Below are 23,699 nucleotides of genomic sequence, written 5' to 3' on the forward strand. Positions count from 1 at the left end.
CAGGATCCTGGGCACGCATGCACACATGCCCGGCGTGAGTTTTAAGCCACCAGGTCTGGGACGTGAACCGTGGTCAACTACATGGGAGTCCAGTGACATAGCCATTATGCTAACTACTGGTTCCTGAGAAGATCTATTTCTGAGGATCCTGTACTTTCAGTGAGGAATTATCCTGATTTTCAAGAGAGATTTTGTCTGTAGCAAATAACCTAGGGGACAGCTAATCCAACCTGATCTTCAAATCTTGCCTTCAGTCATGTATTCTTCATACTCTTGTTTTCTTCTTGCTCTAGGGGAGAAGAGTGAGTGATAGAAACAAACGTGTTTCCACGTATCAGGTGATGGTAATAACATTGAGAACATCATGGAAGAGCTGTCAGAGGGCCATCTGCTGAAAACCAAACCACGGAATTCTAAAGGTAATTTACTTGGTTGGCTTCAGGTATCTTCGGGGTAGGCAAGTGCCAGTGGCCATTGTGGGTGAACAGGAGATGTGGACGTACTACAGACACAGCAGTGAAGCTTATCTATTACCCTCTTGAAAATTCAGGGATTCCACTCAGGACCACTCCACTCTCCTCTTCCCCACAACTTCAGATGTAAGTGCTGAACCTGGAGAAATGGCTAAACTCTCATAGACCCCTCCTAAAATGGTGTGAAAAACTCAAGAAGAGAGTGTGACTGCTGGGCACACTTCCCTACCCTATTAGTGATTTGGAACAGCTTCTTAACATCCTTGGAGGGAGTGATAATTCATTGAACCACTTAAAGACCCATATTATAATGAGCTGACCAACTTAAAGATGCACCCTCAATCAACAGGGCCACATCCAAAAAAGCAACGCAACTTCGGGCACCTTAGAGAACAGTGGGAACAGCAGGTGTCAGCAGCAGAGAACAAACCTGACTGGAAGAGCAAGAAGCAAGTAAGCCAGGCAGTTCAACCTGAGGGCACTGCCAAGGGGGATAACATTACCAGAAAGAAACTGAGCAGGAAAAGGGCAGAGTCCAAAGACAATAGAAGCTTGTTGGAAGAGTCTTTCAAATGCAGTGACAATGAACAAGGTATGTGCAGGCTACCTCTTTACTGCTTGCTTCACTCCTGGAGTGGGGCTCATCGGCTGTCTGTGACAAAAGGCCTCTGATGGGGGACTTTGAGCCTCAGAAGTTGACTCTGGCTGGGATGGGCAGGAAATAAATTCTCATGTGACATTCTCAGAAATGCACTTGCTCAGGCCATCTCAAGTTCTTTCCAGAGTGTAGGAAACCAATAAAGGAGGTCTTTGTAACTCCAGGGTCTTACCACTAGCCTGGCTATCTAGCATTGAGGAGGTCCCTCACCTAGGGCTAGTTAGTGGCAATGAGAGAGAAAGGAGAGCTCACTTCATTTCAGTTGTAAAAGCCTTTTTTTTTTTTTTTTTGAGAGCTTTTTCCTATAGGGCATGTATGCTCACGAGGACCTAGAGAGACAGAGAGACAGAAAGTGAGAAATTACCACCTGGGGGGATGGACATGCCACAATCACTTTTCCTTCTTTCTCCTCTCTGTATCTAGGGCACACAGTGCACATGCACCTGGCGTGATTTTAAGTCAGTGGATCTGGGACATGAACCGCAGTTGAATACGTGGGAGTCCAGTGACAGCAATTACACTAACTGCTGGTCTCCAGTCATCTCTTTTTGATATTTCCAAATTATTTATATTTTCTGGATCTGGGTGTTTTTCTATGTGTGTTTGGAAAGTTTTTATTTTCTTTTTTTGAGTTATTTTTGCTACAGGGTCCATATGCCCCCTGGAGAGACAGAGACAGACATAATGCGAGGAATCACTCTCATGGATGGATGGTCACTCCTAAGCCATTATCCTCTTGAGATTTGGGCATGCACATACTCATGCCCAACATGATTTGGAAGCCATTGTTTCCAGGACTCGAACCATGGTCAACTATCATTGATGTAACCATTCTTCTATCTACTCATCCCTTTTTGTTTTAACAGATTTTTGATATAGGGTGCATGTGCTCAAGAGAAACACAGAAAATGAGAGAGAGGGAAAGAAAGAAACTACTCTCCAGGGGGATGGCCACCACAATCCCTTTTCCTCTTGGAATTTTGGGCCCACAAGCACATGCATCCAGTGTGAGTTTCAAGTCACCAGGTACAAGTCTTTAACTGCAGTCAGCCATAAGGAACTGCAAAGCCTTAAACACTATGCCACATGCTGTCACTGGAAAGTTATATGATAAATATTTCTTGAAAGAGATTTTCTGTGCCCTTACCTTCTGTTTTAGTATTTCCCACGTGTTTCTTTCTACTTATTTATTTATTTTTCCATTCATTTTGGTGATTTGAGCCGTCGGGGACTTTGTCTTCCAGGTCAAAGACTCTTTCTCCTACATGGTCTAATCTGCTTTTGAAGGAGAATTCAATTTCTTGTGTCTTTTATCTGCAGAACTTCTGTTTGGTTTCCTTGTAGGGTGTTTCTGTATGAAATTTTCCTTCATGTTGTGTAATGACTTTTCTCATATCTTGGAATTGTTTGTTTTCTCTTGCATTTCCTTGAGTGTTGTCACAATGAAAATTCTGAATTCTTTTCCTGACTTACCTGTGAATTCTTCTGTGTTGTTCATTGGTGAGGAGTTACTTTGTTCTTATGTGTGAGAGACTTTGCCTTGTTTTACCCTATTAATTGTGTCTCTGCCCTGGTTCTTAGGCATCTGTTGAATTAATCATTTCTTTTTAATTTTTATACTAGGTTTCCATAATACCTGGAAGGAAGTATAGCTATAGGTCTCAGATGTGTCCCTGGCAAACAGCCATGTCATCCACATCAGAGCAAGGATGTGTGTAGCCTGTACTTGATACAGTTTAGTAAGGTCTAAAAGGTCTCTGTTTGAGTTTATTAATTGGCTCAAGGAACTCTTACCCTGGACTTTAGACTGATGGTAGGAGAGTGTAAGTTGCCTTCTGTGCCAGATGGATAGCAATTTTCAAATCCCTCAATTTGGGGTGAGGGTTCTTTGCTCCTTACCTCAGACTGTGGAAACTTGATTGTATTATAGAGGGAGTTCCCCCTGGTCATTAGCATATACGAGTGTAGCTCTCTTGTCAGCTTGGAGTGGATTGAGGTGGTGTGACCAACTTTTTTCCTCCCCATGAAATGGATCGTGCTTGTGCTTCCCTGAAATGTGTGTTAATTCGGCACCACTTTCCCTGTTCTTTTATACATGAAACTTGTCTACTGGAATCTATGGCAGTGGTATGACTTTAGGAGTTTTGAAGAGTTTTCCTATTTCAGAAGGGAAATGGTGGAGGGAGAAGTCCCCCAGCACTTGATTGGATCTAAGCAGTTGGCTTTTCTCTGCTTTTGTATGTAGAAGCCATACCATCTAAAAGTTCTCAGGAATTATCTCCTGCTCCTCCATAGTCAAGGTTGATTACTCTCTGTGGGGTCTACTCTTGGGTAGTTGCTATGTTTTGGGTACTTGTGGGCTCTAGAGAGAGGGGTGGCATTCTCTCTACTCAGCCAATCTCCATAGTCTCATTCATTTATCCAATATATCTTGTCCAGATCCAGCTTGGGTTGAGCCAGGGTACTTTGTTAGGGGCTGAGCTGGCATGAGAAAGTAATTGAAGTGGTGTAGGTGCAAGATGCTCTGGCCATGACAAGGTAGAACGCTGGCACATAATTTGGACTTGCAAGAAGGCAGGTACACTGTCTGGGCTGGGAGGAAAGTTTTTATCCGAGGTCTGGTGGGAGGTCTGCAGATTGATTCTTCTTACTGTCAGGGGTGTTTAATTTTTTTATTTAAATTTATTTACTTACATTCATTCACTATACATCATTACAGTATACAAAATGAGATTTCTCATCCATAATACATTATATATTGGCTCAGTCAAGCGCATCAACATACGTGTTATCAACAAATAATTTTCCATTTCTTAATTTCTGTATGTTTTGCTTTTTTTTGCCCTCCTTGATTCCCTATCCCTCCTGCTCTGCCATGTCCCACCCTCCTCCTCCATTGTCTCTGGTATCCATGGTTGCATTCTATGCCTGTTCTCCCATCAAATTGATTCTGTAATGAACCTAATTAGTCTAAATATTTCCAATAACTAGTGCAGCTGATATGTACATATACATGAACACAAGTCTGACTTTAGGTATAAACCTCATAGTGTAGAATGAGCCTACTATAACGTAGCACCTAGCTGGGGCTATATAGCTTACTGCAGTCATCAAATATGCATTTATTTTAATTTCAATAAAAAATTTTTATGTTTCTTTTTTCTCCTGAAATTTTTTTAATTAATTAATTCATATTAATCCCCTAAGCATCGTCACATCATATTAAGTGTGGTTTCCCTTCTAGAGTAAACTGCATAGATCGCACAGTTTCATAAGTAATCTAACTACTTTCAATAGCACGTTCAGCTGGTAATTTCAGGAAAGGCAGTTTTGAACTGGTAAGGAAATTTATTTGAAAGTTAAAGCCTAGAAACAGGTTAATATTCTGTTCAAATAGTAGTTACATGAACCTATTGACAGCTCAAGAGAGCACAAAAATCCTAAAAAGTGGACAACAAAGCCTGGAACAAAAGCAGCAATATTTTAGTCAAGTCATAGAATGCTGTTTCACCAGTTCAGCATCATGTACTTAATCCATCTTCTGTTGTGGTTCAATCTTCCTGACTGAATTCTGGGATATAGATATCTTATAATTTTTATAGTAGCCAGAGATGAAGCTTCTAAGTAGCCATGTTCTAAGATCTGTTGACTATTCTTGATTAGTTTTTTTGAAGAGGTTAAGAAGACTTACTGTTTTTAAAGTATGTTTGGTGTTTTGTTTTTTGCTGGTTGGAACACCGAGAAGATGCTGTTTGCTGTCATGACTTAATATTTAAATGCAAATTTGTCTTCATGATTTTTTTCAAGGACATAAGTTTATATTCAGCCCAGTTTAATCATGTTTTACTTTTCAAAGACCTCTCTGGTAAAACAGGTCACATCAGCATTTTCAGAAAGAGTCTTCTATAAATCCATTTTAGGTGAATGAATGTAGTCAGTGAAAATTACACAGTCACATGGAGTTTTGTCAGATAGTAGTGGTAAAAAAGATAGAGAATTAGAATTATTATGAGACATAGTAATATAAGGAGAAGGTAGATGTATAATTTTATAAGAAGCAAGTTTATTGACAGAGAAGTACTGAATGTAATGGGATTTTTTTAGGAGTGCTTCAAATGAGCAGAGCACAAAGATGATGAGAGAAGAAACCTTAATAATTCCTCAACTAACCTGTAAAGCATAACCATAGCTGAAATATATTTTTGAAAAATACTAATAGCTCTCAGGAATGGATGCTTCCCTCTAGCTTATCTAATTGCTGACTGTAATATTCTGTAGGGCCTGTTCTGATGTTCATTTCTGAATTAGAACCCTAGGATACTTTCTTTATATTCATGTGTACATAATGAGAAGGATCATTTTGATGGAGATGCCTAAAAGAAGATACATTTTCAGTATTTTCTGTTATGATAGCTAATTTTCTGCGTTTGTATGGTGTTTTATTATTTTTTATTTTTTTAAATTTATTTTTATTTATTTTTTGTCAGGTTGATCAGCCTTTACGAAGGCAGACAAAAGTTGATCTATGAAGGGAAAAGTTGAGGGCTAATTTCTACAGTAATGAGCAAAATCCCTAAATCCATAGAGTAGTTTCATTGTTTACCTCTTATTTGGATGCTGGCTTGGGAAAGGAGAGAATGAATTTGATGCAGTTTTATTGAAAATTTATCTTCCAGAGTGATATGTCATTAATATTTTACTTCAGGCTGAAAATCAAAGTTTTTGCTAAGAGACTTCTTGTTCTTTTAACTCAAGTTGGTTGAACAGATAAAGAAAATTTTTCTAGAGGCCTGTAGATCTGAGGAATATAGAATAAGATCATCAGCATAGTAAATGAGGACTTAATCTTGTAGTTAATTTAACTCACATCAATTCACCTTGGTCTGATTTTATCATTTGAAACAAGAAACTGGGACTATATATCTTTGGGGCATTAGTGGCCCACATAATGTGCCTATCATGACATGACAGGTAAAAACAAAATGATACTGCCTTTGTAGATCTAGTGGAGTGCTAAACAAGACATTATGCAAAACAAATATAGTAAAAGATTACCAGGTGATGGATATTGACAAGAAAAGAATCTGAGAGTTTGGGACCACTAGTGTCTAGAGATTATAATATCATTTACTACTCTTTTTCAAAAATTGTATTTATTATTATTTTTTTAAAAATTTGATGGGGGGGGGGAGAGAGAGAGAGAGAGAGAATGAAAACCACCAGGTCCAGGAGCCAAACAGTGGTTGGCCATATGGGAGTCCAGCACCTTAATCCACACACCACACCTTAATCCCCACACCACCTGCTGATCTTGTACACCTGCTGAAATTGTACAGGGAAAAATTAGATTAGTCCCTTTTCTAATATACTGTATTGTTCCTTCATTTGTTTTTAGTGTTAAAAGATATAGTGTGATATTGATTAGGGGAAAAATGAATAAATTAACTTAAGTTTTGCTATAGGGAATGTGTGTTTATCAGATAGAAAGTGAAAAATCACCTGCAGTGGGGATGGCCACATCACAATTCCTTCTCCATTTTCCTCTCAGGATTTTGGCACATACAAACCTACAAGCATGATTTTCAAGCCATTGGGTCTGGTAACTGAACTGGGCAGTAGGCCATGTGGAATATATTACTTTAACTTCCATGCTTTCTGGTGGTCTCAGATTCATTTGAATTTAATGGAAATTGTGGATTTTATTTTTAGCAATATTGTATTTCTAATTTGTAGCTGATTTTGACTGTAATGATTATACCTGAAAGGTGTCACTTTCATTTCAGAAAGAAATATCTGACTGAATCTAGATTGGTTCTTTTATCTTTATTACATGATCTTTCATTTCATTATAAATTTCTAAAAGCATTCTTCGCCTTTGGGAAAACAGTATACATGCATTATATGTTTCAAGAAAATTTATGGGTAATGAATAGACAGAGGAAGCGAAAACAAGTTAAAAAAATGAATTTGATTAAACTTTTCTTTTTCAAATGTAAAGGCAATGGCCTGGGATTTGTAAACATTCACTGGTTGATTAGATACAATTTATTTATTTATTTTTTTTTTTGGCAACTCCAGGTGAAATTATTTTTCCCCCTTTAACATATATTTGTTCTAAATTGATTTAAATTTTATTTTAAGTTATTTTATCATTCAATCAAATATGTCACTTTGCTTATAAAGTAAATGTTCCAACATGAATACATTTTTCACCTGTCCAGTTGCGTACACTGTACTCATTATCCTCTACAGATAATAACCCATTTCTTTGTCCCATAAATGTACTCCTGTTATTTTTATAGTGACTTTACTTTGAGGAAGAAGGTTTTTTACTGGTTTCTAAGGTTGCCAAAGGGGTTATTACATTGAACCCATTAAAAGGATTTCTTGGTTTTATTTCAGAATATGTATTGGTTGGTACAAACTGCAAAATATGATTGCACACATAAGCCAGATTTAAACAACTGTTTATAAGGTCTACATTAAGGTAAAGGAAGTCCTTACCAATGTGGGTAAGTTCTTTCTGAGACAAAGTTTGGTATACAATAGGTTTTCTCTTAGCAGACATGATCTTCTCTTTGAAAGGTGCAAACATTATAGGTAGAGTCCTTCTTTAAAAAGATTAGTCTTTGTAAGTTATTTCACAAGAAAAGGTTGAAGAGGCAAGGTAGAATGATCTGGGCATGGAAATTTTGACAGTAAAGAAGATACTATACTGATAGAGGAGTCAGAGTAGAGAGAGTTAGAGGTAGTCACAAAGCTGGTTAAGAGCATTAGTAGATTCTAGAATGTTGTTAAGGAGACTATCTTTTATCTCTCCATTTCAAGGCCTCAAAATAGTATGAAAATTGAATTTTCCATAGATCTTGTTTAATTTTGGAGATCATTCCTTTTAGTTAATGTGTGAAAATAGACCAGTTTCGAAATTTGAAGATATCCTTATTTAGGACATTGCTGTTTGAATTAAACTGAATTATGGAATTCCCTTTAACAAAACCCTGCAAGAAAAACTTCTATATGAGTTGTATCTAAAAGCATTCATTGCAAAGTTATTATAATAAAAACAGCATGGGTATTGGGACAGAAACAGACAGGTGGGACAATAGATCAGAATAGAGACCCCAGAAATAAACTCGCAGACATATGCCAGCTGATTGTTGACAAAAGGTACCTATCAATTATGTGGGTAAGCGAAAACCTCTTTAGCAAATGGTGCTGGAAAAGCTGATAATCCACCTGTAGAAAGATGAATCTAAATTGCTACCTCTTATCGTTGATGAAACTCAACTTAAAGTAGATCAAAGATCTAAATCTAAGGCTCCAAACTATAAAACTGCTGCTGGAGAACACCGGGGGAACTCTGGGAGACACTGGGGTAGGCAAAGACTTCTGAAATAAGACACCCAAAGCACAGACATTAATATCAAAATAGACAAATGGTGTTCCATCTGATTGAAAAGTATCTGCATGGCAAAAGATGCAGTAATTAGTGTGAATACACAGCCCTCTGAATGGAAAACTATTTTTATTTTTGTAGAGGTTTTTGCTATATGGCCTGTGCACTTGCCAGAAAGTCAGAGACAGAGTGATAGAAAGTGAGAAATAACCCCCTAGGGGGGATGACCATGCCACAGTCCCTTCTCCTTCATCTCTTCTTGGGATCTTGGGCACTCACGCACTTGCACCCGGCATGAGTTTAAGCCACTGGGTCCAGGACTCGAACTGTGGTTGACTACATGGGAATCCAGTGACATAGCCATTATGCTAACTGCTGGTTGGGAATGGGAAAGTATGTTTGTGTACTATCCATCTGATAAGGGACTAAAAACCTGAATACACAGAGAATACCAGTAACTGTCCTGAGAAAAGATGATCAATCATATTAAAAGATAGGATAATGAGTTGAATAAAAAACACTTTTTAAAGAAGAAATAGAAATAACCAAAAAGCCTATGAAAAAAATGCTCAGCCTCCTTCATCATAAGGGAGATGCAGATCAGAACTACAATGAGATAATTACCTAACCCCATTAAGAATGACTAAGATTAAGGGAAAAAAAAAAGATGTAAGTACTGGTTGGGATGTCATGAAAAGAGGAGATCTACACTGCTTGTGGGAATGTAAATTGGTCCAGCGGAGAACCTATGGAGATTCCTCAAAGATCCACAAATAGAACTACCATATGATCCACCATTCCCATTTGGTGGGATCTACCCAAAGGACAGGAAAATCCTTAACTGCAAAAGTGCTCACACGTTGTTGTTTATTGTGGCACAGTTCACAATTGCTTAGATATCGGAATACCCAAATGCCCACAAACAGATAAAGGGATTCAAAAAATGTGTCATGTGTACTTATAGAAAACTACTCAGGTATTATAAAAAATCAAAAACAAGGCCTGGACTTTTTTTTTTTTTTTTTTGGAGAGGTTTTTGCTATAGGGTGCGTGTGCTCACCAGAAAGAGAGAGACAGAGAGACAGGAAGTGAGAATTCACCACCCAGAGGGGATGGTCACGCCTCAATCCCTTCTCCTTCATTCTCCTCTCGGGATCTTGGGCACACAAGCACACGCTCCCAGCGTGAGTTTTAAGCCACCGGGTCCGGGATGCAAACCGTGGTTGACTACGTGGGAGTCCAGCAACATAGCCATTATGCTAACTGCTGGTTCCCAAGGCCTGGACTTTTGACAGAGAGTGGATGAATAAGGAATCTTTATCCTGAATGAACGAAGCTATGAAGGACATACTGTGTTTTTTTTTCTTGATACACACCAAGTGTACACACCCTATGGCCAAGAAAGAATGACTAGAGGATATAGAAACACAGAAAATGGTTATAAATACCAGAAACAGTTTGGGAAAGAGGCTGCGTGAAGGACTAGAGTCTGAGGAGGGAGTTTAAGGAGAACAATAGAGAGCCAAGGCATTTATGGGAAAAATTAATGAGTTATTATCTATTGAAGATAGCGTGTATAGTATTCTCAACTGGACTGGTGAGAAGCATACAGATGTTGGAATATTCATATTGCAAGCCAAGTAATATGTGATTGAATGTATAAAAGAAATTAAAATTAAAAATTAAAATAATAAAACACCTAAAGTTTCAAGTGTAGGAGGGTTTCCTCTGTCTTTTCAGGATGGTTCTGGTTCAGAACATTTCTTCATATTTTAGAATCTGACTGGCAGTGACTAAAATCACAGGAATGTTTAAGATTAAAAAATGAAAAAGTGTTGCTTATTTAGCTTTGTTACTATTAGGATTTCGTTTTTTGGCTCGTCTGCTGATTTTTGTATCTTGGTACTACCACCTAGTGGTAATATGCTCCAGTTACCTGGGAATGTCGATTCTTTATGTGCCACCACTGGAATGAGCATGTCCTTTTAGATCTGAAAACTTACAGGTTCACTATACTCCAAACAGTCATCAGTTTTCTTCCACTAGATCACAGTTATCTGGGATCTCAGGAGTTCTGGAGATGGATAATGTCCATTGTCTTATTGTGGGACACCCAATCCATTTAATGCTATTAAAGGGAAGAAGATTAGCAACTGAAGAGGAAAAAGTTTTTGGTTTGTTTGTGTTTTTATTTATTTATTTATTTGTTATAGGGCATGTGTGCTTGAAAGACTGAGGGAGAGAGCAGGAGAAATCATTCTCTGGAGGAAATGGCCCTGTTGCAGACTTTTCTCTTTCATTTTACTCTTTGGATTTGGGGCATATATGCACATTGAGCTGGTATAATTTTTTTTCTATTACTACTATTTTTTATTTTATAGATGTATCATGAAAAATTTTCATTCACAAAAGTCAGTGTATTGGAGTGGAATGCTGAAAGCTAAGAATTGGAAACAATGTTAATTGCAAAAGAATTTATTGTTCAAAGTCTTCTCAATTTCTAGAAACTAGACCAAGATGGGTTTAAACTCTTTTATTTTTATTTTTATTTATTTATTTTTTTAGGTTCAAACATCCATTTAATTTTCAGTGTCATTCTTTTTTTTTCTCATAACTATTTTATTTATTTATTTTTTTCATTTCATTTTCTTCTATACATTCAATCACATTATTATTTATCTTACAAAATGGATATTTCAGCAGGTGAAAACCTCTCCCCAGCACCATTGATAAAACCATGAAACATGTTCAACAGGTATAATTTTTAAACTGTCAGGTTCATCACTTATGGAGTCAGTTATGTGGGATCCAGCATCATAGGCTACATGTCACCTGCTCATCCCAAAAGTTCTGAATTTAAGATTCAAATATATGGCTCAAAGCAAACTAAAACTGGCAACAAACTGCCCTCCTGAACCCTAATCCCCACAGAACTAATTTCTCAATGGATTATGAATTCCATTACTAAGGTAAATTGTGAAGTGAAAAATGACAATGAGCTGTTCTCTCAGCCAGAAGCACTAAATTGGTCCCATAAGATTTTTAGATACATGTGACCAGAACTTGTCAGACTTCAACAAGTAAGTAGAGAAAATGCAAGAGATTTATTCTTGGGAGAAAAGTAACCAGGGTTTCAGTGAATTAATGAAATCAGTTGAACTGAAATTTTTGGAGTAACATTAAATAGTATATAACACTTATACTCTTTCATTCCCATCTTGAATCACTAAAATATTAACCTGAAATGCAGACAGACATATGAATCAAGGTTGAGAAGAAAAATAAATAAATTTTACTTAAACATGAACCTTAGTTAAGGATTGACTATTAGGGAGAAATGCCTTAGAAGCTGTAACAAGTGCTCCACAATGGTAGAGTTTGTGTGTGTATATAACACTTATACTCTTTCATTCCCATCTTGAATCACTAAAATATTAACCTGAAATGCAGACAGACATATGAATCAAGGTTGAGAAGAAAAATAAATAAATTTTACTTAAACATGAACCTTAGTTAAGGATTGACTATTAGGGAGAAATGCCTTAGAAGCTGTAACAAGTGCTCCACAATGGTAGAGTTTGTGTGTGTGTGTGTGTGTGTGTGTGTGTGTGTGTGTGTGTGTATGTGTGTGTGTTTTAATAGTAAAAGCAGTGCCTGTGACAATGTGTCAATTAAGGATTGTGGGGATTCATTTGGTTTTGTTCTGTGTGTTGGTTTTACCTTAGTACACAGGTGCTTGCCAGAGAGAGAAATATTGATTCAGGGAGTGGGTGAGAAAGCATTGAAGTCATGCCTCAATCCTGTCTCTTTTTGGGATTTTTTTTTTTTTTGGCCCCACATAGTAAATTTTATTTATTTTATTTTATACATTAAATCACTGTATATCATTACAGCTTGTAAAATGAATTTTCCCAGTATGAATACACTATATATTAGTCCAGCTAAAGATAATATAATACATGCTATTATCAACAGATAATTTCTCATTTTTGTAAGCTTTTAACAAATACTTATTGAATGAATAAACTAATGTATGAATTTCCTTATTTCCCTTCCATTCCCAGAGTTTAGAGGGCATGGGGAAGGTTTTTTTTTTTTTTATTTTATTATCATCATAATCTTCTTTCTATTACACTAGATTACATATAACTTTACATTGACTTCCATTGCTTTTTCAAAAGGGAATGCCATGCATGTCAGTCAATACAGAGATATCAATCTCCCCGCTTTATCATTCAATATCTTTTCCATGCTTTTCCCAATAATTATTATTATAATTTTTTAAACAGTCAATCACTATTTCTCATTTTGCTTATTAAAGAGACTTCACCCATCATGAAATATTTCCCAGACCGGTTCAGTTGAGAATACTATACATGTCATCATCAACAGGTAATAAACCATATCTATTTCTCATTAACATCCTGCCTCTCTATTGTTCACTGCTGTCTTTATCCTCTTCTCCCTCCTTTTTTTTTTTTTATACTTTGTTTTTTATTATAAATCTTCCAAAAGGGAAAAGACAAAGCAAAATATTGCCAAGCATAAGATGTTATATCTTGCATGTAAGAACTCTAATGTTCCACATTTGACGAACCTGTGCTTGGTGTTGAAAGGTCACCACATACATCACTAAGAAGTCAAGCAGACAGTAAATTCCAATACTTTATTATAAGCATTGAAATCATATTTATAGAATTCTTCAGGCCAAGTTATTTTTCTACCCCTTTAGCCTTCAATGTCTACCAGAACTCAATGATTACAATGTTAGTTTTGGTAGGAAGATATTTATAATTTATCAAAATATGGTATATCATCCAATCATGAAGAAGATTGTTGTAAGCACTAGCTTTTCAATGCATTTTTAAAATATCAGATGCTTTCTAGTTTTAAATGCATTAAAATGAAATTATTTAAAGTGACACATGTTATCCTGGTTTTAGCCGGGAGTAATGGCAAAAGTCTCTCTTTCCTTTCAAAGTCCTTTGTCCAAGTATAATATTACTTGTGACAGAGAGTGAAGCCTTTATGATGAGATAGATTTGAATCCTGGAGGTATCATGGGCATCTCCATAACCTTGGGAAAATTATTTAACCCTTCTAAGGTTTAAACTTCTTAATCATTAAAAGGGTGGTTTTTATCTACCACATTGGATTTTATTTTTTTTAAAAAGTGTAAATAGTATAATTGGCCTAGTTCATTACTTGACACATAGCAGAATTCTATACCAGTTGGAAAACTAGAAATCACACATTAGAGAGATCTGAATATGCAGAATAATTGAAGCTAGTATCGAGAACTAAAAAAGTTACCTGGAGGTAACAGAGAAAAAGTAGCAGCATAACTCAGCTGCAGGAGCAAATGGAAAGAGATGGCATGTTAGGATGTAAATGCTGGGAGGAGGAGGTCCCGTGAATGAAACTCAGACTTTTGAGGAGAGGGCCAACAGCTGAACTGGTACACCCCAGGGTGTATGAAGACACTGGGGCAATGACTGGGTTCACTTCACTTGTTCCCCTTCTCTCTGGGATTATGTTCTTTTTGTCTGATGTCCTATGTATTGAAAACTAAAGTTTTATATAATTTGTCCACTTTTTCTTTTTCCAGGTAAAGTGTAAATCTGTCTCTTGCTCTTCCATCAGGAAAGAAGGTCTCTAATGCTTCCTAAACAAATAAATTAGCCCGTTTTCTGGGATCAGTTTAATTGGTTCTGTCTTGCTCTGTTTAGTTTTTCAGATAATTTTGGGGGGCATGATTTAAATGTAATGTTAATTAAGGACACACATCTTTCTTATGTCTAAGACCAAACCTTTTCTAAATTTTTTACCAATAAGGCACATGTGCTCACCAGAGAGAGACAGAGAAAGATAGAGGGAAAGTAAGAAATCATCCCCTAAGGGGGACCGGGGGACTCGCCCTCTTTTTGGTATTTTGAGAATGAACAAACACCCACTTGATCCATTTCTTCGGCTTTCTAGTATCCAGCTCCTTATCTATCAGGTCAAGGGCCTGATCCTTGCTTGAGTTGTCCCTTTATTTATTTATACACTTTTCCAATGTATATTATTAATAATATGGGGAAGCCTGCTTTTGAGTCCCATAGCATTTCTGGATCTTTTTTTTTTTCTGTCAACATTTATCCATCTCCATTTTCTCCATGGGTAATCCTATGGGTACAAGTTTCAATCGCCCCATGGGAGGAGAGTTGAAGTGTCCAGGAATGTGATACTGACAGTTTTTCTTATTATTACTGTCCTGTGCAAGGTCAGGTCCTAGGAGACCTTCACATAGGGCAGTTTGACTGTTTGCTCTAAGAAGCTCTGACATTGGGAGGAGAGAACTAGATTTGAAAGAGGTCCTATTGAGAATGGAAGAAAGTGGCTACATGTATACATGGATAGATAGGATTTCAGTATATCCCAAAATTATTATTAGCGATCATGATAATAGTTCATTGTGAACAACTACAGGCATTTCTTCTTATCCTTACCTTCTAGTTTTATTACAAACAGAAGTGTAGGATGTGTAGTGTGTTCATGACAGTGTCATGATACCTTGAAGCTTTTCCCAGGTGGGACACTCTGGAGGAGACAGTTGACAAGTCTCTCTTACAAGCAGGGAGATGAGATCGTCTGTTATTCACTGCTTACTGAGGTCAGGCTATGAAATAAGCAGTCACAAGTTTCACAGGTAACTGCACAAAAGATGCCAATTGTTTTGGTAAAAGACCAGGTGTAGGAAATATGAAATCATTCCATTATTATGAAGTTTGAAGTGAGCCTAAAAGCTTCAGTGGAAAACATTTTTCCTGAGAAAGATGCCTTAGACAGCGTTCACTCTGTTATACATATAGGCAATTCTATGAGATTTAATGTTCAAATATAAGATGTGCCCTTGGGACATTCCTAGTCTAATTGAGCAGTAAGGAATATGTTATGAGAAAGGGAACAGAGCATGGATGTTCTTTCTGTGCAGGGTCCCCTGAACACTGCAGTATCATCTTGAAAGGAAAACTGTGTGGTTTAATCCATCTTTCCTACCTAAATCCTGTGTGTGTATGATGGGTGGAGGGAGTATACTTTAAAAATTTAAAAGTGCACTTTTGAAGTTGCTGAATCTTACTGATATAGTTGTTACATATCCATGTTATATCACTTTCAGAGTAGGCTGATATCACAGGACTCAAATAGTGTGAGTGGAGGATTTTCATCTTCAAAAGTCACAAATATCAGGGTCACAATTCAAGCTGGTCTAAGAGTCTTAGAATTCTTTTTTTGTGAATAATTTCTCTCACATTTCTCCCTTTGATCCACTCAATCTGTGTTCATAAAGTGTATACCAGTAAGCTACGTTGTAGTATATTCCAACTTCACAATTGAAGTAAACTGAGTAAATGTTATGGCGAGAGGCCTTCCATCGGAAAAAAAAAAAAAAAAGAAAAAAACAGAAAAAGCCAGAATGAATTTGAATGTGCAGTTGGCCTATCCTTCTCCCTTTAAGAAAGGAGTGTGTGTGTTTGTTTGTTTAAATTGAAACATAAAGTTTTCTCCCTTCCTTCCCCTTTGCATTTGGAAAATTTTTGTGAGCATTCTTATTTTGTGGCAGAATGGTAATTTGCATAGTTCATAATATCATAATATTTGTTACCTTGCATCAAGAATTGAATTCTTATGGGGCTTTGTGCAAATAATAGACCAAATAGAAATTAACCTAATTTGTTTTGCAAATCAATTAGTTTATACATCTGTTTAGTAAAATGTATGGCAAGAGCAAATAAATAGTTTCAGAAGAAAATTATAGTGTACTTGCTATTAGATTCTTGCTTTGTCCATACTTTAAGATCTTTTGTGAATAAATAAAATGCGGGGGAAAAGTTTAGTATCAAAGAGAGGGAAGAAAAACAAAAAGGAAAAAACAGGTAGAAGTTTGCTTAATTGACAAAAAATGAAAATAATTTGATGATAATGTATATAGTAGAATCCTTGTCTTAACTGATGTGCATGATATTTGTGTTGGAAAAAGAAGTGTATACTGTAAAGATATGTGAGAAAATGTAAATTAAAATTATAGAGAAAAGAAAGCAACATAAAACAAGGATAACTGCCAGAGTAGTTAATAGTCGAGAGACAAGAGTGAATGTGAAATTCGCAGTCTATTTTTTTTGTCCTTGAGCCAAGGAGCAGTTATATGCATCTGCTACATGGAACAGAGATTAGGGCAGCCTGTCTCTACCATGACAAAAGATCCACCTTGGCTATGTTATGGGTTGCTCATCCAGTGCCAAGTGTGCCTTCAGAGCTTGGGATGTTATCCCCTGGAGAAGGCTTCTTCTGGTCCACCATTGTTGACTGAGGTCAAAGGTTCTGTCAATCTTTTGTGAGAGTGAAAGCAGCATCCATGTCTGTTCTGCTTTTGGACACTCTTTTTAAGAGCTGTTCAATGTTGAGAGCAATGGTAGCCAAAGTCAGAATGAAGTCTACCCCTTCAGATAAATGCTGCTAAAGTTGGGAATTGAAGGTAAATGATGGGATAAGTAGGCCTAGGAAGGAGCAGGAGTGATTTTTGAAGTGGCCTGAGAAATGCACTTTTTTGATTTAGATGCTGATTGACCTCAGTTTGTTGTTTGCTTGTTTGATTGTTACATTTGTTTTTATTCGTGGTGTGTTCTTCCTTTGGCATCTTTGATTTATTTTTTAATACAGTATCTCATTGTCATGATCCTCTGGCCTAGCCTTTGCAAATCTCTGGGATTACCAGTACATGTCATGTTTCCCAGCCTTCAAATTGTACTAGGAAACAGACCTTGGGCTCTCATGTAATTCAAGCCACTGAACAACTTAGATTCACTATCAGTGGATGGAGAACTTCTATTTTTGAGGATCCTGTGCTTTCAGTGAGGGAGGATCGTGATCTTCAAGAAACACTTTGTCAGTAGCAAATAACCTAGGAATAATCCCTACCTGATCTCCATATCTTGCCTTCAGTCATATATTCTTCATATTCTTCTTTTCTCCTTGCTCTAGGTGAGAAGAGTGATAGAAACCAATATGATTCCTTTGAAGCCATGCGGGACAAAGATCTTCCTGTAGAGATAGACTTCATGGAGCAGAAGCCTGTGAGTGAGCTGCCTCCCAGACAGGTAGCACTCGATGTACTGAACAGCCCTAAAGTCCAGCTAGACAGGAAATGCAAAGTATCAGGTGATGGTAGTAACATTGAGAACATCATGGAAGAGCTGTCAGAGGGTCATCTGCTGAAAACCAAACCACGGAGTTCTAAAGGTAACTTTTTTGGTTAGATTCCGGTATCCTCTGGGGAGGCAAGTGTCGGTGGCCATTGTGGGTGAACAGGAGATGTGGACATACTGCATCTCCTGTCCACCTGTAGCAACCATAGGCACAGGTGGAAGGAAATCACAGGTGGTCATAGGGAACCACAGACACAGCAGTGAAGCTTATCCATTACCCTCTTGATACTTCAGGGATTCCACTCAGGATCACTCCACTCTCCTCTTCCCCACAACTTCAGATGTAAGTGCTGAACCTGGAGAAATGGCTAAACTCTCATAGACCCCTCCTAAAATGGTGTGAAAAACTCAAGAAGAGAGTGTGACTGCTGGGCACACTTCCCTACCCTATTAGTGATTTGGAACAGCTTCTTAACATCCTTGGAGGGAGTGATAATTCATTGAACCACTTAAAGACCCATATTATAATGAGCTGACCAACTTAAAGATGCACCCTCAATCAACAGGGCCACATCCAAAAAAGCAACGCAACTTCGGGCACCTTAGAGAACAGTGGGAACAGCAGGTGTCAGCAGCAGAGAACAAACCTGACTGGAAGAGCAAGAAGCAAGTAAGCCAGGCAGTTCAACCTGAGGGCACTGCCAAGGGGGATAACATTACCAGAAAGAAACTGAGCAGGAAAAGGGCAGAGTCCAAAGACAATAGAAGCTTGTTGGAAGAGTCTTTCAAATGCAGTGACAATGAACAAGGTATGTGCAGGCTACCTCTTTACTGCTTGCTTCACTCCTGGAGTGGGGCTCATCTGCTGTCTGTGACAAAAGGCCTCTGATGGGGGACTTTGAGCCTCAGAAGTTGACTCTGGCTGGGATGGGCAGGAAATAAATTCTCATGTGACATTCTCAGAAATGCACTTGCTCAGGGCCATCTCAATTCTTTCCAGAGTGCAGGAAACCAATAAAGGAGGTCTTTGTAACTCCAGGGTCTTACCACTAGCCTGGCTATCTAGCATTCAGGAAGTCCCTCACCTAGGGCTAGTGAGTGGCAATAGGAGAGAAGGCATAGCTCACTTCTTTTCAGTTGTACAAGATTTTTTTGGGGGGTGGAGATTTCTGCTATAGGGTGTGTGCACTTGCCAGAAAGACAGACAGAGACAGAAAGAAAGACAGAAAGTGAGAAATCACCACCTGGGGGATGGCCATGCCACAGTTTCTTCTCCTCCTTTCTTCTCTTGGGATCTTGTGCATGCACACGCACCTGGTTTGAGGTTAAGCCACTTGGTCCGGGACTTGAACCGTGGTTTACTACAAGAGTGTCCAGCGACATAACCATTATGCTAATTGATGGTTCCTATCATCTCTTTTTGATGTTTCCACATTCTTTGCATTTTCTGGATCTGGATGTTTTTGTATATATATTTGGAAAGCTTTATTTTTATTTTTTTGAGAGATTTCTGATATAGGGTACTTGTGTTACTTGGAGAGACAAAGACAGACAGAAAGCAAGGAATTACACTCCTGGCTGGATGGTCACTCCTAAACCATTATCCTCTTGAGATTTGGGGCTTGCACTGAATATTCATGCCCAACGTCAATTGGAAGCCACCATTTCCGAAACTTGAACCATGGTCAACTGTCATTGATGTAACCATTCTACTATCTACTGGTCGCTCTTTTGTTTTAATGGATTTTTGATATAGGGTGCATGTGCTCACCAGAGACACACAAAAAAAGAGAGAGAGATAAAGTAAGAAACTACTCCCCAGAGGGGATAACCACACCACAATTCCTTTTGCTCTTGAAATTTTGGGCACACATGCACAGGCATCCAGTGTGAGTTTCAAGTCATCAGGTCCAGGTCTTTAACTTCATTCAGTCGTAAGAGATTCCAGAGCCTTAATCACTATGCCATGTAATGTCACTAAAATGTTTTGTGATAAATATTTCTTGAAAGAGATTTTTCTATGCTCTTCTCATTTTATGAAATACTCATTGCATGAGTTTTTAGGCATTTGTGTCTAGTATTTCCCACTTATTCCTTTCTACTTATTTATTTGTTATATTTCTATTCATTTCAGTAATTTTAACGAAGGGTACTTTGACTTCCTGGTTAGAGAGTCTTTCTCCTACATGGTCTAATGTATATTTGAGGGAGAGAGTTCAGTACCTTTTATCTTTTATCTGCAGAAGTTCTGTATGGTTTCCTTGTAGTTTGTTTCTTTATGAAGTTTCTCTTTCATGTTATGTAATGACTTTTCTCATCTCTTATAATTGTTTTCTCTTGCATCTCCTTGAATGTTGTCACAATGAAAATTCTGAATTATTTTTCTGACTTATCTAAATTCTTCTGTGTTGTTCATCAGTGAGGAGTTACTATGTTCCTATGTGTGAGAGAGATTGCCTTGTTTTCTCCTATTAATTGTGTCTCTGCGCAGGTTCTTAGGCATCTGTTGAAGTAATCATTTCTTTTTTATTTTTGTAGTAGGTTCCATAATACCAGGGAGGAAGTATAGCTATAGGTCTCAGATGTGTCCCAGGCAAACAGCCATATCATCCAGATCAGAGCAGGAATATGTAGCCTGTACTTGATACAATTTAGAAAGGTTTAGAAGGGCTCTTCATTTGCTTTTTTTTTTTTTTTTTTTTTTACTCGCCAGACAGAGAGAGACATAGAGACAGAAAGTGAGAAATCGCCCTGGGATGGTCATGCCGCAATCCCTTCTCCTCCATTCTCCTCTCAGGATCTTGGACACGCATGCACATGTGCCCGGCGTGAGTTTTAAGACACCGGGTCCGGGACGCGAACCACGGTTGACTACGTGGGAGTCCAGCGACATAGCCATTACTCTAACTGCTGGTTCCCGAGGGGCTCTTCTTGAATTTATTAGTTGGCTCAAGGAACTCTTACCTTGGGCTTTCGGCTGATGGTAGGACAGTGTAAGTTACCTTACTTGCCATATTGAGTAGCAGTTTTCAAATACCTCCATCTTGGGATGATGGTTCTGTCTTCTGAGTCCTCTGCTCATTATCTCAAACTGTGGAAACCTGATTGTATTATAGGTGCTCCCTCTGGTCATTAGCCTATAAGAGTGTATGTAGCTCTTGTCAGTTTGGAGTGGGTTGAGATGGAAAGAACAACTCCCCCCCCCATGAACCTGATTGTGCTTCTGCATCCCTAAATGTGTGTTAATTCTGCAACACTTCCCTGTTCTTTTGTATATGAGACTAGTCTACTGAGATCCATGTCAGTGGTATGTTTTTTGGAATTTAGAAGAGTTTTTCTTATTTTTCTACTTCAAAAGGGAAACTCAGGAGGGAGAAATCCCCCAGCACTTCATTGGATTTAAGGAGTTGGCTTTTCTTTGTTTTTGTAAGTAGAAGCCATACAATCTAAAAGCTCTGAGGAAATCTCTCCTGCTCCTCAAAAGTCAAGCCTGATTATTCTCAGTGGGGTCTACTCCTGGGTAGTGTCTAGGGCTTGGGTACCTGCAGTCCCTAGAGAAAGTGTTGACATTCTCTCTACTCAGCCAGTCTCCATAGTCTCATTAGTTTATTCAGTATTTCTTGTCCAGATCCAGCTTGGGTTGAGCCAGAGTACTTGGTTAGGGGCTGAGCTGGCAATAGAAAGTAACTGAAGTGGGGTAGGTGCAGGAACCAGCAGGAACATACATACTGGCCATGACAAGCTAGAAGGCTTGCACATAACATGGACTTGCAAGAAGGTGAGTACACTATCTGGGCTGGGAGGAAAGTTTTTATCTGGACTGGTGGGAAGTCTGCAGATTGACTCTTCCTTCTGTCAGGGGTATTTAATTTTGAATGTCTTGTGATTTTTATAATAACCAGAGATTATTGAGCTTCTAAATAGGCATCCATGTTCTGAGATCTGTTGATTGTTCTTGATGTGTTTTATTGAAGAATTTAAGAAGCCTTTTTGACTTGATATCTGAATGCAAATTTGTCTTTATGACTTTTTTCAAGGACATTACTTCATATTCAGAACAGTTGAATACTGTTTTACTTTTCAGTTAAGATCCACCTGGTAAAACCGGTCATATCAGCATTTTCAGTGAGAGTCTTCTAAAAATCCATTCTAGGTGGAAGAACTTGGTCAATAAAAATTACACAGTCACAAGGAGTTTTGTCAGATAGTAATGGTAAAAGAGATGGAGGATTAGAATTATTGTGAGAAATAGGGGCCAGCAGGTGGCATGGTGGTTAAGATGTTGGAATTCCCACATGGCTGGCCATGGTTTGAGTCCTGGATCAGGCAGCTTGCTTTCTCATTCTTCCTCTCTCTCTGTCTTTCTCTGGCAAAACTCATGTGGAAAAATAACAATAAATAAATCATTCTTAAAAAAGAATTATTGTGAGAAATAGTAATATAAGGAGAAGGTAGATGTATAATTTCATAAGAAGCAAGTTTATTGACAGAGAAGTACTGAGTGTAATGGGATTTTTAGAGACAAACTCATAATAATTCTCCAACTAACCTATAAAGCAGAATAGTGGCTGAAATATATTTTTGAAAAATACTAATAGCTCTCAGGAATGGATGCTTCCTTCTAGCTTATCTAATTGCTGACTGTAATATTCTGTCGGGCCTGTTCTGATCTTCATTTCTAAATTAGGACTCCTAGGATAGTTGCTTTATATTCATGTGTAAACAATGAGAAGGGTCATTTTGATGGGGATGCCTAAAAGAAGATACATTTTCAGTATTTTCTGTTTTGATAGCTAATTTTCTGTGTTTGTATGTTTTTTGTTTGTTTGTTTTGTTTTGTTTGTTTGTCAAGTTGATCAACCTTTAGGAAGGCAGACAGAAGTTGATCTATGAAAGGAAAAGTTGAGGTCTAATTTCTACAGTAATCAGCAAAATCCCAAAATGCTATAAGTAGTTTTATTTATTTTTTCTTCTTATTTTGATACTGGCTCGAAAAGGATAGAATGACTGAATTTAATCCAGTTGTATTGAAAATTCATCTTCCAAAATGATATGTCATCAATATTTTGTCAGATACTTCAGACTGAAAAAATCAAAGTTTTTTTCTTTTGGAGACTTATTGTCCCTTTAACTGAAGTTGGTAGAAAAGATAAAGATTATTTTTCTTAGAGGCTTTTGGGACTGAGGAGCAGAGAAGAAGATCATCAGCATAGTAATTAGGATTTAACCTTGTGGGTAATTTAACACACCTCAATTCACCTAGGTCTGATTTTATTATTTGAAACAAGAAACTGGGACTATATAATTTTCAGGCATTAATGGCCCACATAATGTGTATTGCATGGCAGGTAAAAGTAAAATGATATTATCTTTGTAGGTCTAGTGGAGTGCTAAACAAGACATTACACAAATCAAATATAGTAAACGTTTACCAAGTGATGGATATTGACAATAAAAGAATCGGAGAGTTAGGGAACATAAAAGAATCGGAGAGTTAGACAACACTAGAGTCTAGAGATTACAATATCATTTATTATTCTTTTTTAAAAAATGTATTTTTTAAAATTTAACAAAAAGAGAGAGAGAGAGACAAAGCAAGCCACAAGGACCAAGACACAAACAGTGGTTGGCCATGTGGGTCCAGGATGCGAACTGCGGTCGACTACGTGGGAGTCCAGCGACATAGCTATTACACTAACTGCTGGTTCCTGGAATGTGGATTCTTTATGTGGCCCAATTGGAATGAGTGTGTCCTTTTAATTCTGGAAACTTACAGGTCCACTATACTTCAAACAGTCATCAGTTGCACTCTTCCACTAGATCACAGTTATCTGGGATCTCAGGAGTTCTTGGAATGGTTAATGCCCGTTGTCTTATTGTGCGACACCCAACCCTTTTAATGACTATTAAAGGGAAGAAGATTAGCAACTGAAGAGAAAAAGGTTTCTGCTTTGCTTGTGTTTGTTTTATTTTCTTAATTAATT

General features: G+C 37.7%; 1 protein-coding gene across 1 annotated transcript in view; it reads left to right on the plus strand.

The window, feature by feature from the left end:
• The first annotated feature begins 299 nt into the window (after positions 1 to 299).
• LOC102480866 (BCL-6 corepressor-like) overlaps positions 300 to 23,699 on the plus strand; it is an 87,207-nt gene continuing 63,807 nt past the window's right edge. Inside the window, 4 exon segments of the mRNA XM_014584989.1 lie at positions 300 to 419; positions 823 to 1,065; positions 17,552 to 17,809; positions 18,282 to 18,524. Coding sequence (XP_014440475.1) covers positions 365 to 419; positions 823 to 1,065; positions 17,552 to 17,809; positions 18,282 to 18,524 — 799 coding nt within the window. The 5' untranslated portion in view covers positions 300 to 364.

Source organism: Tupaia chinensis, unplaced genomic scaffold, assembly GCF_000334495.1.
Source record: "Tupaia chinensis unplaced genomic scaffold, TupChi_1.0 Scaffold148398_1, whole genome shotgun sequence".
Classification (NCBI taxonomy): domain Eukaryota; kingdom Metazoa; phylum Chordata; class Mammalia; order Scandentia; family Tupaiidae; genus Tupaia; species Tupaia belangeri.